At 42.4% G+C, this 17,203-nt stretch overlaps 1 protein-coding gene across 2 annotated transcripts in view; it reads left to right on the forward strand.

Annotated features, from left to right (window-relative positions):
• The window catches only part of ME2 (malic enzyme 2), a 46,396-nt gene that overhangs the window by 13,199 nt on the left and 15,994 nt on the right, over positions 1–17,203 (forward strand). For both annotated transcript variants that reach the window (XM_039318740.1, XM_039318739.1), the window contains exons 2-12: positions 1,372–1,498; positions 3,175–3,308; positions 5,650–5,799; positions 7,623–7,698; positions 8,093–8,254; positions 9,565–9,668; positions 10,662–10,771; positions 10,871–10,968; positions 14,459–14,572; positions 14,671–14,785; positions 15,314–15,456. In XM_039318740.1, the coding sequence (XP_039174674.1) occupies positions 1,388–1,498; positions 3,175–3,308; positions 5,650–5,799; positions 7,623–7,698; positions 8,093–8,254; positions 9,565–9,668; positions 10,662–10,771; positions 10,871–10,968; positions 14,459–14,572; positions 14,671–14,785; positions 15,314–15,456 (1,317 nt within the window). In that variant the 5' untranslated portion in view covers positions 1,372–1,387. The remainder of the gene's footprint in view (positions 1–1,371; positions 1,499–3,174; positions 3,309–5,649; positions 5,800–7,622; positions 7,699–8,092; positions 8,255–9,564; positions 9,669–10,661; positions 10,772–10,870; positions 10,969–14,458; positions 14,573–14,670; positions 14,786–15,313; positions 15,457–17,203) is intronic.

Here is a 17,203-nt window from a genome sequence, read left to right on the forward strand (position 1 = left end):
TTACGCGGTAACCTTCCCAAACCCATCCCCTTTGAGACAAATTGAGCTGCAGCGGCCAACATTCTCTGTGCCCAGTCAGTTGTGGCCCCATTTCTACCTGGGAACAACAATACAACACTCTTCAAGGCCACATTCTTGGGAAGGTCCAAAGTTTGCTGAAAAGTGACTCATAAGCCTCCTAATGACCGTTGATGCAGAGTGAGAAAGCAACCCGTGAACACGCGTATCAAACATATAACATTATACCGTGTTTATTGATTAGATTTATATCATGCCTTTTCATCCAGGAGTTCAAGGCAGCGTGGATAGATCCCCTTCCTCCACATTTTCCCCACAACAGCAACCTTGTAACTTGAGTCGGTTGTAATTTTGATGATTGGGCAAGGTCCTTCAGTGCCTTAACTGCCACGCCTCCCTTGTGTGTAGTAAGATCTTCATGCCCACACAGAAAAGGGAAAGAGATATTCTCATTTCCTTCTTGAAAAAAGGAGAAGACCCTCCTTCCGCTGTGGGTGTAGAGCAGTGTTTCTCAATCACCATCCATGCCTTTCATCAGCCGCCCATAATCAAGCCACCTCCAAGGGTGTGTAGCCCTTTGCGAAGCTCAGAGTCCCCACCCAGCAGACTTTTGGGAAATTTAGATGTTGCATACAGAACTCAAGCAGGGGATCCTAGACTGAGCGATGCCAAATTACAGAATGAAACATTGGCTTAGAGTGAGAGTCCCAAAATCTGGCAACTTTTTAAGACTTATGGACTACAACTCCCAGAATTCCTCAGCCGACTAGCCATGCATGCTGGCTGGAGAATTCTGGGAATTGAAGTCCACCTATCTTAAAATTCCCAAGGTTGAGAAACATTGGTGTAGAGCAGTGGTTCTCAACCTTTCTAATGCCACGACCCCATAATACATTTCTCCATGTTGTGGTGACCCCCAACCACTTATACATCACCGGGTTCCAGGGGCATGGCCAAAGAAAAGGAGAAAAAAATGGTGGACAGCCTTGTTTGGTGACCCCCGTGAAATTGTCATTCGACCCCAAATGGGGTCCCGACCCACAGGTTGAGAACCACTGGTGTAGAGAATACAGAACAAAAGAGCGTAAGGTTTTTCCATAGCCTAACAGTACATCCTAAAACCCACCTGAAAGGCCCCTAGTGGAAATAGGACTCTAATGTTGACGTCTTCCTTTCAATCATTTATACCCCTCAAAGAAGTCTTTGCGCCTTATTTATAAACAGTCCTTTTTTCAAACAGTTGCATCCTCTTTAACTAAAATCAGAAAATCTTGCTATTTTTATACATCTGCTTGAATGTCTACCTTTTGAAGCAGACGGAGCTATTCCATTTCCTCTTTTTCTCTCTCCTAGGCCGACTATATGCACGATGCTCTCCCGGTTAAGAATGGGCGCTTCCCCCTGCACCTGGTTGGCACATCGCAGCATGCATAGGAAGGAAAAAGGGAAGCCTCTGATGCTTAACCCCAGGACGAACAAGGTAAGTGTATCATGGGTGTACTGTACACCACGTCTTAAATTCACACTAGTGCCGTGAAACTTAATGTAAGGTGGAAGACTGCTGCAGGAGCTTTGTGTTGAGACATTCAGCAGTGCCAGATATTAAAAGAGAGACAGAGAGAGAAGCTGAATATTGAGCAGATCTACAGTCTGTTGATGGTTAGTAACTAAAGAGTTGCAATGTGGACAATTGTAATAAATCCCCTTTTTGCTTTATTATTGGGATCCCTTTTCGTGGCACCTAGTGCAACCTTTTGGACACCAGGGATGGTTCCGTGCAGAGATGGGCATCCCGTGGATGGGAGCTTCGTTAGTTTGTGTGGCCCGTTTTCTGCCTGCCCTGGCCCTTTGGCGGTCCACGACCTGGGGGTTGGGGACCCCTGCCTTAGTGTATGATGTAGATGGTAATCCAGTCTGCGGTTGACTCAGCTTGTGTCATGTCATGTTATGGAACATTTGTTTAACCATGGATTGCGGAATAGGCTACAGTTTGGCTGCTTTCACACAATATAGATAGTCCTTAACTTACGACCACAGTTGACCCCAAAATTTATGTTGTTAAGTGAGACATTTGTTAGGTGAGTTTTGCCCCCATCTTACAACCTTCCTTGCCTCAGTTGTTAAGTGAATCACTGCAGTTGATAAGTTAGTAACTCAGTTGTTAAGTGAATCTGCCTCCACCCCCCTTGACTTCGCTGGCCGGAAGGTCGCAAAAGGGGATCACGTGGTCCTGGGACACAGCAAAGGTCACAAGTCTGACCCAGTGGCCAAGCGTCTGAGTTTTGATGACAAGGCCATGGGGATGCTGCCAAGACGGTAACTGTGAAAAACGGTCATCGCTCATTTTTTTCAGTGCCAATGTGACTTTGAATGGTCACTAAATGAACTGTTGTAAGTCGAGGACTATCCGTATAGTGCAAGAGAATAGCACAGCCTGTTTCAGTCACTTTGTGTGTGAGAGAAGGGGAAAATGGGGGGAAACTGGAGTTTCTCTAGGGAAAAGTAGTATATAGCAGATGTTTGATCAACCGATTACCTGGGATTTTTTGGGTGAGAAAAATAAGTGTCTTTGTGCCTAAAATCCAGGTTTGGTTTGGTGGCTCAGTTGAGCATTTGTTTCACTGAAGCTGACCCACTAGAGGATGAAACATGCTGCGTAAACATCAGGGCTAAGAATGGCAGCCGTAGTTAGAAGGGCAACAGGGGACTTGCAGGTAATCCTTGAGTTATGACCACGATGGAGCTTGCCCATCACGAGTATAACTCATCATGGCCACATGGTGAGCAATTGAAAACCTATTTTTATTAAATGCAGCATCAATTTCTAGCTCATATAACCGGCTTTTGTGTTAAATACAATAAACTCTGGAATAGGAAGAAAATGAGCCACATTAAATAACGTGAAAGGAACAAATCAAAGAGAGCGTGTTGGTCTGGATCAGGGGTGACCCTTTTATGACTTGTGGACTTCACCAGGCCTGTTGAGTCATAAAGGGGCCATGGTTCCCCACCTCTGGGACTGATTAAGGACAAAGGAGGGAATCATTTTTCAGGTGAAGAACTAGTAGGATCCCACTAAAATCGTTTGGCCAAAGGACTTCCCCATACCTGGAGTGGGGGCTAATCTTCTCTTTTCCTCTTCCTGTCTCTGTTCAGGGCATGGCTTTTACCTTAAAAGAACGGCAGATGTTGGGGCTTCAAGGGCTCTTGCCTCCGAAGATCGAGACGCAGGACCTCCAAGCTTTACGTTTCCATAAGAACATAGCCAAGATGACGGATCCCTTGGAGAAGTAAGACCCGATTGGAGGAGAGCTACTCTTTGGGAGCTGATTCTCTGCACCTTCCTGGTGTTGGGTTCCAGTTGTGATCTGGAGAAGCACAGTTGCAAATATCCCAGACACGCTGGAGAGGGGGGAATGCTGGTTGATGGAGTTCTCCCTCCAAAGGAACCAAATGCATTCAAACTCTTCCATTTTTTGCCATTTTCAGAATATCGTCAACATTCGTATTTTATTGCTAGTTTTAATACAAAGGGGTTGGGGTTGGCAGCACTCCCAAACCTGGATTTGCAACTTTTCCAGAGTCTTCCACGATCACCTTACCAAAATTCAAAGGCAACTTCATTTTAATACCATTTTTAAAATAAATTCTGCCCTGTGTGGTTACCTTGGGTTAGGTTTAGTTCACCTATTCTGAGTGAGATCTTGAAAGTTTGATCTAGTTGTTAAGGTACCACGATAGAAACTAGGAGGCTGGAAGTTGTAGTCCTGCCTTAGGCATGAAGGCCAGCTGGGTGACCCTGGGCCAATCACAGGAAAACGGTCAGTTCTTGTCCCGCCTTTGGCATGAAGGCCAGCTGGGTGACCTTGGGCCAATCACCAGGAGACGGTGAGTTCTAGTCCCACCTTAGGTACCTAAGCCAGCTTGGTGTCTTTGGGTCACTCTCTCTCAGCCCAACCCACCTCACGGTGTTATTGCTGTGAGGAAGATAAGAGGGGGAATATTACATATATTCGCCACCTTGAGTTATTTATAAAAATAGTAAAGGTTGTATAAAAAGAAAATCTAATTATTTTTTCAGAATTATCCCCCCGTATGGCTGAAAATTTAGGTCCCACCCCTCCGGTGAAGGTGTAGCCCTCTTCCCTAGATCTTGAAAGGGTGCACATGCATATCAGTGTGCCTGTACATACACACATATAGTGTCCATCTGTGTTCGTTGATAAAATTGAAAGGCTGCCCATCTTGCCTCAAGGTAAGTCTGTGTTGTATAGTGACTTTTTAAGTTACAGCAGCCTTTCTTTTTCCTTGTTGACTGGAAACATATTTTATGACTTGAGTGTTAATATATAATCTTCCTGGAAGGAGAAATCAAAAGCTGGTTAATTGACCATAAAGTGACCTGCGACTGGACTGCATATTTCTCAAGAGAACTGCTGTTCCCCTTGTACAAATGTTGGCTAATCAGAGTTGCATTCATTATTTTCCCCTGATACAAAGATTTCTGCAATCTAATCCAGGCCCCGTTTTTTCTGGGGAGTAAATTGTGATTCATGAGGTTTATTTCTGAAGAGTTATATGCACAGCATTCTGTCTGTAGTCTAAGGTCATTTTCACAACCACCTACTATATATACAAGACCTAATGTTTTACACCCGGTTCGTCTGTAACGCTGGATATGGAATCTGAAACTGGCATTCATTCGAATGTGCATTCTGTATTAAAAATAGCTCTTGTCACCTGCTTTGTTTTCCACAGCAGCTTCATTTACTTGTCTTCCTCGCCCTCCAGTCTAGCAAACTGGAATCCTCACCTCTCGGGGCCCGGCCAGGGGCAAGATTGCCTACTTCACATCTGTCCTCCCAGATTCTAGCGTCTCCTCTCCAGAAAGCCCAAAATGGCATCAGGCTGCATTACATTATACACACGTACGGTTCTTTGCTGTTGGGTGTTCATTTCGCTTGGATTGCTTCCTTGTCAGTGGAGATTCTCAATCATCCAGGCCATGGTTGCCCCATAGGTGCTTTTTCAAAAGGCAACTGAACTTCCTTTGTTTTTTTCCCTTAAAGATGTTTTGCTTCTCATTCAGTCAAAACTGAAGAAGCTTCTTGGATGAGAAGCGAAACGGCTTTGAGGAAAAAGCAAAGAAAGTACAGTTGCCTTTTGAAAGAGCATCTTTGGGATGGCTTCCTTGGCTCCTGCCCCATCTTTCTAGCCAAATATTCCAGATTGCTAGCAACAATGTTTCAGAAACTTGAAAAGTTAAATTATAAACGGAAATAAACAGTGAAAGAGATTAGCCATTGATACAGGTAATCTTCAATTTACAACGGCACTGAAGCAACCCAAAAAAACAACACTATCCTGGGTTGTATAAACAGAGGCATAGAATCAAGATCACGCAAAGTAATATTACCACTTTATAAAACCCTAGTAAGACCACACCTGGAATATGCAGCCAATTTTGGTCACCATATCTCATATCCCAGTCAGCTTCTTTAGAAAATAAAACTGATAGTGACAGAAAGGCAATACAGTGTTATGTTTGAGGGTTGAAATCTGTCCCCCAAAAGAGGTAAATCTATATAAGCACACACATTTCCTATTGTTTCTCCGCTTCTCTGCCCACAGGTACATCTACGTGATGGGAATTCAGGAAAGAAATGAGAAGCTGTTCTATAGGATTCTACAAGATGATATTGAACAATTAATGCCCATTGTCTACACACCAACAGTAGGCCTTGCGTGTTCCCAGTATGGGCATATTTTTAGAAGGCCAAAGTAAGGACAGCCTTATGATTTTTTTTATGTAATTGTCACGAATATTTCTGCTCTTTCATTCTGGAAACTCAATAACAGACTCACTATTCTTTTTAATTTTATGTTTGTTATTTATTAACTTGGTATTCCTCAATAAAGCACTATTTCTGCTGACTGTAGTAACCCAAAGAATTGATGGTGACATTAAAAATTTCGATTTCTCTTATTTATTTATTTATGAGACTTATATACCGCTTTAAGTGCGAGCACTCTCTAAGCGGTGTACACCAATAAGCAATGTATATATATATTTACATTGCCCCCAACAATCTGGGTCCTCTTGTCTTATTCTTCTTCTTTTCTTCTTCTTCACCCGTGTTTTGTTTCTACTTAGAGTCCATTTTCTATTTTCTACCTTCCTGAGAGTTGCTAACTGGGGAAGGGCTGTATAAATCTTCTAAATAAAATGATTTATGTTTTTCTTCATTATTATTTAGATCTTCCTCACTTCCTGGAATAAATGTTCATTTCCTGGCCCTCATCACAAAAATTCTTATTTGTAGAAGCCAAAGAGACATGGATTTTCTAAGGCTCAATCTAGCTGATAATTTTGATTTCACTAAATAAGCTGGCTCAGTATTTCTCAGCCTCAGTGACTTTAAGAAGGGTGGACTTCAACTTCCGGAATTCCAGGGCTGGCTGGGGAATTCTCGGAGTTGAACTCCACCTATCTTACAGTTGCTGAAGTTGAGAGACACTGAGCTAGATAGTAAATGTTGTGATAATTTTTTCCCCCAGCAGCTTGAATGCTGATAACTTTGCATATGATCAGGTTAATTTAGTGAATCCAATTCAGAGCATCAGTGCCACAATATGGATAACACATCTCACACTAGAATTGGGTGGCACCTCAATCTATACAAAGTAAATAAAAGAAATGATTATGGTACAATCTACATAAAAATAGCCCTGTTAGAGCTCTCTAATTGAGTTGGACCAAGTTGATGAAGGATGATAAAGATTTCTCCCCCCCCCCTTGTAGTAACAAATAATTTTTATCCTGGAACTTGATACTGCTCTTTCTTGTCAGAGAATAATGGGAAAAAGACAACATTCACTCAACTATTTGGGTTTTCTTTAATAGTTTTTATTGAACATGTTAAGTTATAATAAGCAATACAAACTAAAACAGAGGAAAGAAAAATGGAAAGAGAATAAAAGAAAAAGCTAAAACTGCAATTAAAAAAATAAAACAAAGTAGAAAACAGAAGAATGATATAAAGACAATTGTACTTTATTTTTTCATCTAAAATTATATCATGACTCTTTTCATTCTATAAAATATCTTGCCTAATCATTAAAACCATAAATCTAAAGTTCATTTTTTTCCCTCATTTTTATGCAAAGAGTCCATAAGGGATTTTCAGTTATCAATAAATGTAAATACTGTCTTTAATCAAAGGAGTCAATTTGTCCATCTTGGCAAGTTTTGTGAATTTTACTGACTATGTGGGGGGTGGGCTGTGCTGAATCTTTCCATCTTCCGCTCAAGTGTTTTGAATCTTCCTTTCCTTTCTGAATTGTACTTATTCAGTATTATTGCCTGTTCAGAGATATTTTTTCCTGCTTCATTTCACATGACAAAATTAACTGGATGTGAATGTTAAAATCAGATAAATTTTGCTTTTTTGCAGATTCTGTAAGCTTTTAACAATGACATGGATCTCAAGTGCTATCTTAGTTTTACCTGTTTTTTTTCAAGGTGTCATATTCAACTTTTTAAAATGAATAAGGAGAAAGTATACCAGGTTGATCCTTGCATTTCTGCTTTGATTTCTTTGCAGAGGATTATACATTGCCGTAACAGATAAGGGCCACATCCGATCTGTGGTAAACAACTGGCCAGAGAATGATGTGAAGGTACTGGCTGTATTTTCTTCTTTCAGCTGGATTTTCTCTAGTACAGTGGTTCTCAACCTGTGGGTCGGGACCCCATTTGGGGTCGAACGACCATTTCACGGGGGTCGCCAAACAAGGCTGTCTGCCATTTTTCCCCCCTTTTCTTTGGCCACACCCCTGGCACCCGGTGATGTATAAGTGGTTGGGGGTCACCACAACATGGGGAACTGTATTATGGGGTCGCGGCATTAGAAAGGTTGAGAACCACTGCTCTAGTACCAGATAAGTTTCCTGGAGTGCAGCTAACAAATAGAGAGGGGGTACGCTCGCCAGCTAAACTATGAATTCTTTGTCACATTGTCTTTCCTTCTTCTTGTAATCTGATGCACTTCTATATCCACTTCTGTCCTTCAAGGCTGTTGTTGTCACAGATGGAGAACGTATCTTGGGCCTTGGGGATCTGGGAGTGTATGGAATGGGAATCCCAGTTGGCAAACTCTGTTTATACACCGCCTGTGCTGGAATAAAACCTGACAAGTGCCTTCCTGTGTGTATCGATGTTGGAACTGACAATCAGGTAAGTTGTTACATGTTCTACACCCACCAGATACCACTTGCTCGTCAGTGGTGTTCATTGGTGGGGTGAGATGCCACACAGTGGGAGTTTGGCTAGATTAACTTGGAAGTTCCTCCCAGCTCTTCCCACTACAAGTAATCCTCGACTTACAACAGGTCAACAACAGGTCATTTAGTGACCATTCAAAGTTACAACGGCATTGAAAACAGTGACTTATGACCATTTTTCACAGTCGCAACCGTTGCAGCATCCCCACGGTCAATTGATCAAAATTCAGACCTTTGGCAACTGACTCATATTTATGACCGTTGCATTGTCCCGGGGGTCACGTGGTCCCTTTTTGTGACCTTGTGACAAGCAAAGTTAATGGGAAGCCAGATTCAATTAACAACTGTATTACTAATTTAACAACTGCAGTGATTCACTTAACAACTTGCAAGAAAGGTTGTAAAATGGGGCAAAGTTCACTTAACAACTGTCTCGCTTAGCAACAGAAATTTTGGGCTCAGTTATGGTCGTAGGTCGAGGACTACCTGTATGATATTCACGTTCTCCAACAGTTGTCTTTGTTTTGTGACAAAGTGTGACTCGGCACACTTTTCTTAGTCCTCTTCTGCTTAAAACATCCGAGTCACAGAAGCCCCCCGGGGCCTTGTCTAGCACTGAAGAATTTTGACATGTTTGTGAACACATTCTTAGTACCTTTTTCTTAAATGCGAATCTCTTTGCGGCATTTGTAGAATATTTCTAATAGATGACCAAGGGTTTAAAGTTCCACCAAAGGTAGTCCTTGACTTATGACCGTTCGTTTATTGGTGGTTCAAAGTTATGGCCTCGCAAAAAGTGACCTACGGTCTGTCCTTGAGGTCACAACCTGGTCACCTGATCACAATTCAAGTGCTTGGCGAGCAACTTGCCATATATGAAGCTGCAGCATCCCAGGACGGTTTGCGACCCTCCCAGCGGGCTTCCCAGAAGCAAAGTCAATTGGGGAAGCCAGATTTGCTTAACGGCCGCATGACTTGTTTAACAGTCACATGATTTGCTTAACAACCTCCGTGATTCTTTTAACAACCGCAATAAAAATATTGTAAAATTGGGTCTGATCACGTGATGATTCGCTTCCTGATTGCATCGCTTAGTGACTAAAATTCCAGTCTCAGTTCTGCTCGTAAGTCAAGGACTATCCATGCCGTGACAGCCTTCTCAGAAAATGTCCTGCAAATATCCAGGTTTCCTAGGAGTGACAGAGTCTAATTCAGTGTCAGAGATCGGTGCGGTGACTTTGCTTTGTTTTTCCATTTTCCTAGACACTTTTGGAAGATCCATTTTATATGGGGTTATATCAGAAACGAGACCGCTCGCAGCTTTATGATGAACTAATTGATGAATTCATGGAAGCCGTGGTAGGCAGGTATAAATCTTGAGCCTTGTTCCACTGCAAGCATGGAAAGAATCCGTGCAGGTCAACAGACAGCCTTTCCTGCATGACCAAGAAGACGTTGATCTATTTAGCAAAGATGAGAATTGACAACTGGCATCCCAAGAGATGAATATGGTCACAAACTCCCCTTTTTGTGGGCCAAAGGGTGTTTTTTTTAACCACACAGTTGAAATTTAGCAGTGGAATTCCCTAAGAGGAAGCAGTGTGAGTGACATCCTGCCCTTCTGCAATGGGAAAACCTCAAGACCCATGCCCTGAAGCAACATTAGCATAGTTAAAAAACAGAAACAAAGATATGATGTATCCATGCACTTCGCTGTTGGTTGTCCTCTTCTTCTTCTTCTTCTTCTCCTTCCTTCCTTCCACCTTTCCCAGCACTGGAGCCTTTTCCATAGAACTGGATTTCCTCCTAAAACGTGTCCAAAGTTTGACACATTTGACCCTGGTCATTTGTGCCTTTAGGTATACCTCTGCATAGGTAGTATAGATGGCTCTCGACTTTGACCACAACGGAGCCTGGAATTTCTGTTGTTTCTTCATTTAACAATTGTTAAGTGAGTTTTGCCCCATTTTACAACCTTTCTTGCTATAGTTGTTAAGTGAATCACTGCAGTTGTTAGATTAGTAATCTGGCTTTCCCCGTTGATTTTGCTTGTCAGAAGGTCGCCAAAGGGGATCATCGTGTGACCCCAGGACACTGCGACCGTCGTAAGTACATGCCGGTTGCCAGGTGTTTGAATTTTGATCACGTGGCCCCGGGGAGGCTGCAATACTCGTAAAGTGTGAAAAAAGGCTAGAAATTACTTTTTTCAGTGCCACTGTAATTTTGAATGGTCGCTCAACCATTTTGTTGTAAGTTGAGGACTGCCTGTGTGCAAATACCAGGTGCTTGCTCAGGACACTTAAATTGGAGAGGTGTGCAGGGTCTACGTGGCTGACACGGATGCTGCCTGTGCCTTCCAGGTACGGCCAGAACACCCTCATTCAGTTTGAAGACTTTGGCAATCACAACGCCTTCCGCTTTTTGAGGAAATACCGAGAAAAATACTGCATTTTCAACGATGACATACAGGGTAAGCAGTCAGCCTATTCCCCGTGTGCCCCTTTGGGCTCCGTTTTCCTCGCTTCTGCCTTTTAAGCTCCGGAGACATGGCGTGTCCTTCCTTCCCCAGGGACCGCAGCGGTCGCCTTGGCTGGATTGCTGGCAGCAGAGAAGGTCATTGGGAAGCCGCTCGCCGACCACCGGATCCTCTTCCTTGGGGCAGGAGAAGTGAGTCGTGCAGTTAGACTGCTGCAACAAATTTGAGCCCGTGTACTTTGCATTTAGTTGTCAAATATGAACGGTTGTTGAGCCAAACAGAGCTGGGATAGGTTAGAGCTAGACTGCCGCAGTGCCCTCTGTGCAAGGCTACCCTGGAAGACTGTTTTTTGCCCACTGGCTGGGGTATTCTGGGAGTTGAAGTCCCTGCATCTTAAAATTGCCAAGTGGAAAACCTGCTGGCCTAGGTGGTGTTGTGGGGTTGGGCATTTGGCAGCCTGGGTTACACGTCATCCTTAAACTCATTTTTGTGGGATCCAGCTCCCTGCTGTTCCCAGTTACCCTGTTGCATTTCAGCAGAGCCTTAAATTAGGGTCCCCCCCCCCAATATGAAAAATGTGGCCATTAGCCTTAAGGATTCAGCCAGTTGCTTTCCAGGTGGGCCCTTTTTCACTCTTGCCTTTTGAATAACTTAAACTATGATTCTCACTGTATTATTTTATCAGGCTTTTAAAACAGTACAGGTAGGCCTTGCTCAATGACTGTTGGTTGCTTAGTGACCGTTCAAAGTTGTGAATGGAGCTCCAGTTCATCTGCATCTGACCCAGTTTCGAAGGCCCAAGGGCTGCCCCTCCCCCACAGTCACATGACTGCATGCGTTGGGTGCTTAGCGACGGGGCTGCCTTTATAATCATTTGCTGTCTATTCTGCATAACCACATAACCACAGTTTTCAGCGGGGGGGGGGGTTGTTGGACATCAGGGTTTATCTCTGGTTTTGGCAAAAATCCCCAGTTGGTGCAATGGGCTTGTTTAATGACCATAGTGGTCATTAACCACTGCCACAGAAAAGTCATAAAACCAACTTCCAGTTCTGGTTCGCAGCATTCCTAGTCGCACGGGGAGACTCGTCTCCTCGTTGGCTAGCCTTCCCTCCGTTGTTAGACCCTTATGCGGGTCAAAAGTCGCCCTGGAGGGTGCAACTTCTGTCGAGGAGGCTCTGCTGATGAGGAGCGGCGGCTCCTTCAGCTGTCCGAGCTATCTCTGAGGGCCGACGGAAAAGAAGATCGGCCAGTAAAATGGCCGATCACCCTGCTGCTTCAAACCGCAAGTCAAAGAACATCTAAGCTGTAAGAATCCCTGTGGTGAATCCGGGTGAGATTTTTCTTTGCTATTCTATTTTATTTTGTTTTTGGTACCTGAAAGAGCCTTGTTGGAATAATTTCCCTGGCTTGAAAAGGCAGCTTCTACATTCCTTGGGAAGAAAGGTGTTCTATAAAAATAGAACAAAATTTTAAAGACTATATTTTATTTCTATATTTTTGGGGGTACAGAAAAAAAATTTCCTCTCTTTCTAAGAACTGTACTATCATCCTATGCTGGAAGATTATTTCTTTTTAACATTATACTTTAAAAGATAGAAAAAAGGAAATGGTGTCTGGAAAAGACCTTATTTAATTTACTGAGGACATCTAGTGATGAAAATTTAATACTGCAACTTCTGGTTACTTGGTTTGAAAATGGAACAGACCTGACCTTCAAAATACTTTGAAGAGAAAAGATAAGCTGTGCAGCTGTGGGAACTGTGGGGGGGTGGATATTGCCTAAATTATATCAAGTATACACAAAAAAGAAAAAAAGAGACTTTTTAAATCACTATCAAAATGGAGAAACCTCAGTCACAATTAAACTGTACACTTATATTGGAAAATATCTATGAGGCTACTGCAGAAATATGTGCTACAATGAAAAAGTTTACTACAGAACTAAGATCCAGAAATTTCACTTCAAACGTTCAAATGGATGTCCAGGCTACATCTGACGATGGTATAAATCAAAACATATTAGAAGAGGAATCAACAGAGATAAAAGAGAAACTTATTCTATCTTATAAACCTTCCATCTGCAACTTAGAGGAACAGAAGAAGCAAAGATTGAGATCTCAAACTACAAAGCAACGATGCTTCAAGGAGGAGAGAAATAGATGTTTAATGCAGAGGATGGGATTTCTATTCTTTCAAAGGCTACTGCAAGCAACAAAAATAGATCTACTGGCTGAAAGGGAAGCGTCTTTATGGAAACCTGCCTGGCACAGAAAAAAAGCCAGAATTAGACTGAAAAGAGAAATTTAAAATTGTGTAATGGATTAAAAGGCAATGTTGGATTTATGGATTGTTTTAAGGATTATGATTTAGAGTTAGAAGCAAGAAAAAATATAAATATATATATATACGAGGGTGATTATTAGAACAGATATTTTAGATAGATTAAGAATGTACTTTTTGGAATAATAGATTTATTTTGATGAAAATTATATATTGGAATTGAAAAATGTTGATTTCTTAGATTTGGATGGTTTTAATAACTAATGGAGTGTTTTAAATTAGTTAGGTGATCTTTTTGTACAATAACATAGATGTGGTAAGGTATGATAATCAGTTGGATGAAATTTGAAGTTTGTGTAATGAATTGAAACGAATTAAGGTTTAACATTATTTTTTTTAACTAAGATAGCTATTGTGTAGTGGAAGAAGAAATAAAAGATTGGTGATAAAAGGAGGGAGGAGAGAGATTAAGAATTAGAATACATCTGGAAGGGATACCTGAATTGATAACTTATTGATTTAAAGTTGAATTTGATTATGGTAATTGTAAACTGATAAAGTTTTAAAACAGGTTTAGTAGTAATAGAAATTTAATTTAGAAATGGAATATTTTAAACATATCATGTTATTTGAGGGAAATAGAGAGGGGACAGTGAATGTATTAAGTTGAGTCGTTTATTTATGTTTTTACTTTTGGATGTCTGATTACCCAAACACCACGGTGTATCCTGAGTACTTTTTCTTAAAAATTAAAAAAATCAATAATATATATATTTTTTTTTAAAAAAGAAAAGTCATAAAACCGGGTGCAGTCATGTAGTAATCTGCTTAATGACTGCGATGTATGATCGTCATTCTATACTCACAGTTGTAAGTCAAGGACTGCCTGTACTTTAATTTTCATTTTTTGTATTTGGATACTGGCTTTATTATTTTTACAAATAACTCAAGGTGGCAAACATATCCAACACATCTTCCTCCTCTTGTTTTCCTCACAACAACCCTTTGAGGTGGGTTGGAGAGAGTGACTGGCCCAAAGTCAACCAGCTGGTTTTCCTTGCCTAAGGCCGGACTAGGCTACTCCCAGTCTCCTACTTTCTCGCCGGGTGCCTTGACCACTAGACCAAGCTGGCTCTTATTGCTATTATTTTACTTATTTTTTAAACTTCTGCGTGGCATGTCCCTTTAGCATTTGTAGTCTCAAGTGCTCTTTCTCCTTGGTGGAAAAAAGTGGAATAGCCATTCAATAAGCCTATAGAAACCGAGAGAGTGACATGCCAAGCGTCACTTCTTTCTTTGTTTTAGTGTCCTCTGGAAATTGAATTCCAAGTGGCTTTATTGATGCCAACACAGCCCTGCCAAATCCGCACTTTTTCTCCTCTTTTTCTTCTCCATCAGGCCGCCCTTGGGATTGCAAACCTCATCCTCATGGCTATGGTGGAAAATGGTCTTTCTGCAGAAGAAGCTTGCAAGAAAATTTGGATGTTTGATAAAGATGGCTTGTTGATAAAGGTAGGGCGCCTGTCAGTTTTGGAAAGAGCCCATCCAGTGTTAGATCCATGTTGGTTTTGGTTTCCCGACCAGTTGTTTTTTATTTCATCACCTTTTAGGGCCGGGCAGAAGCGATAGACGTCAACCAGGAGCCCTTTACTCATCCAGCTCCAGGGAACATACCCAAATCTTTCTTGGATGCGGTGAACGTTCTTCAGCCTTCTGCCATTATCGGTGAGCGTTTCAGACCATTCCCAGGTTACTCATCCGATGGATTTGCTGCTTCTACATCTACATTTCTGATGTTGGAATTTCCAAATGTCTAAAGCAGTGTTTTTCAATCTCAGCAAGTTTAAGATGTGTGGACTTCAACTCCCAGAATCCCCCAGCCAGCATGACTGACGGGAATTCTGGGAATTGAAGCCCAGTTGAAGTCCTGGCTGGGGAATTCTGGGAGTTGAAGTTCACACGTCGCTTAAACTTGCCAAGTTTGAAAAACGCTGGTCTAGAGAGCCTTGCTGACTACAGAAAAATGGAGTTCTTTTCACTTTATTCTTTTCCTTACAACAAGTGGGAGCTTGCATACAATTCAGGGAATGTGTGTCGCTTCATTCCAAAACGTTCCTGCAGTGGCCACACTCTGTCCAAATTTCTCAACACAGAGATTTATAGCTTGTCACACTGTTCGGACAGCTTCTGCCCCACCTGCCTGAAAATATTTGGAACATTTTCTTTGAGCCGTGGTCTTATTTCCACTTTCAGGAGTTGCCGGGGCTGGGCGGCTGTTTTCTCATGATGTCATCAAAGCGATGGCCGACATCAATCAGAGACCCATCATATTTGCACTGAGTAACCCTACCGTGAAAGCAGAATGTACGGCTGAGGAGGCGTACACACTAACAGAGGTAAGCTAAAATTCCGAACAATCTTAGAGCATGATGGTTTTTCTCCTGGGCTTCGCCACTTGGCTCACTTGTTGGAGCTGCCTGAAGGCAGTCCCCTCTGGGATGGAGCCGCTCTCTTCCATTATGATGCCCTGAGGTGAGCTGATCTGGGGAGAGTTTATGATACAGGTAGTCCCAGTGGTGGGATTCAAATACCGAAACATTCGGTTCTCTGTGTGGATGCAGGCCTGGGCCTCTGAGGCCTAGAATGGACTTCTGGAAGTGACATCCATGCACTTCCTGTGGCCTGTTCTAGGCCTGGGAGGCTTCCTCCAGGTCTCCAAGGCCTAGAACGGACTTCCGGAAGTGACATCAACACACTTCTGATGGGCCATTCTAGGCCTGGGAGACCTTCTTCAGACCTCCGAGGCTAAAATGGACTTCCAGAAGCAGCATGGGTTCAGCTGGTTCTCCGAACTCAACAAAATTTAGCTACCAGTTCTACCGAACCGGTGCGAACTGGCTGAATCCCACCACTGGGCAGTCCTTGACGTAGGACTACAATTTATGGTTTGTACGTTGTGCTAGTTATTAAGCGGGTCACGTGACTGCACTTGATTTTATGATTTTCCGCAGTGACTTTGTGAATTTGCTGTCCACATTGTTTTTGTTTTTTTTTTTGCCAAAAAATAGAAGCAAATACAGGTTTCTGGCAGAAAAACCCCAAAACAAAACACATTCTGGTCATATGATTGCAGGATACTGCAAATGGCCATAAATGTGGACTGGCTGCCAAGTGTCTGAAATCTGATCACATGACCTGAGAGGTTGAGCAGTGTCCTAAATTGAATCTGGATTGTTAGTAGCTGTGAAGAGGTCTGCTGCTAAGCAAGTAGTCATAAATTGAAGACTACTGCAACGCGCTCTACATGGGGCTACCCTTGAAAAGTATTTGGAGACTACAGTTGGTCCAGAATGCAGCCGCGCGAGTGATAGTGGATGCTCCTCGATACACCCACGTTACACCTATCCTCCGTGAGCTGCACTGGTTGCCTATTGGTCTCCGGGTCCAATTCAAGGTGTTGGTCATTACCTTTAAAGCCCTATATGGCTCAGGGCCAGGCTATTTGCGAGACCGCCTACTACCTCATAGTTCCCTACATCCGGTTAGATCCCACAGGCTGGGCCTCCTTCGGGCCCCGTCGGCCAAACAGTGCCATTTGGGGGGGCCGCGGAGGAGGGCCTTCTCTGTGATGGCGCCCACGCTTTGGAATCAGCTCCCCCCGGAGATTAGGACCGCTCCCACCCTGTTGGTCTTCCGTAAGCTACTTAAGACCTGGCTTTTCCGGCCGGCCTGGGGTTTATAAAACCTTACCCCTGGATGATTGTTTTTGTATTGTTGTTTTGTTATGTTTTATGTGTTTTTTATTGTTAGCCGCCCAGAATCCTTCGGGAGTGGGGCGGCTTATAAATTTAAAAAAAAAAAAATACCTGTAATGTCTTATCTTTAGTGCTTAATAAACAATATATTTTCTGGGTTCATATATTTAACATTAACGTCTTCAATATAAATGTGTTCAATACTACTGATCCTCCTTTCTTCCCCATATTTTTCCATTTTTCCCTCATTACACAGTTACAACTTTTGGTACTGTTAATGTATACAGAGTTAGATATAAGCATCTTCATCATATTTTACTACTATCATACAAATAACAATAATATCAATTCATAAATCAATATCCTGTTTTTCGTGGTCATGTTAGGG

The sequence above is a fragment of the Crotalus tigris genome, unplaced genomic scaffold (genome assembly GCF_016545835.1).
Source record: "Crotalus tigris isolate CLP2741 ecotype Arizona unplaced genomic scaffold, ASM1654583v1 scf7180000021493.194949, whole genome shotgun sequence".
NCBI lineage: Eukaryota > Metazoa > Chordata > Lepidosauria > Squamata > Viperidae > Crotalus > Crotalus tigris.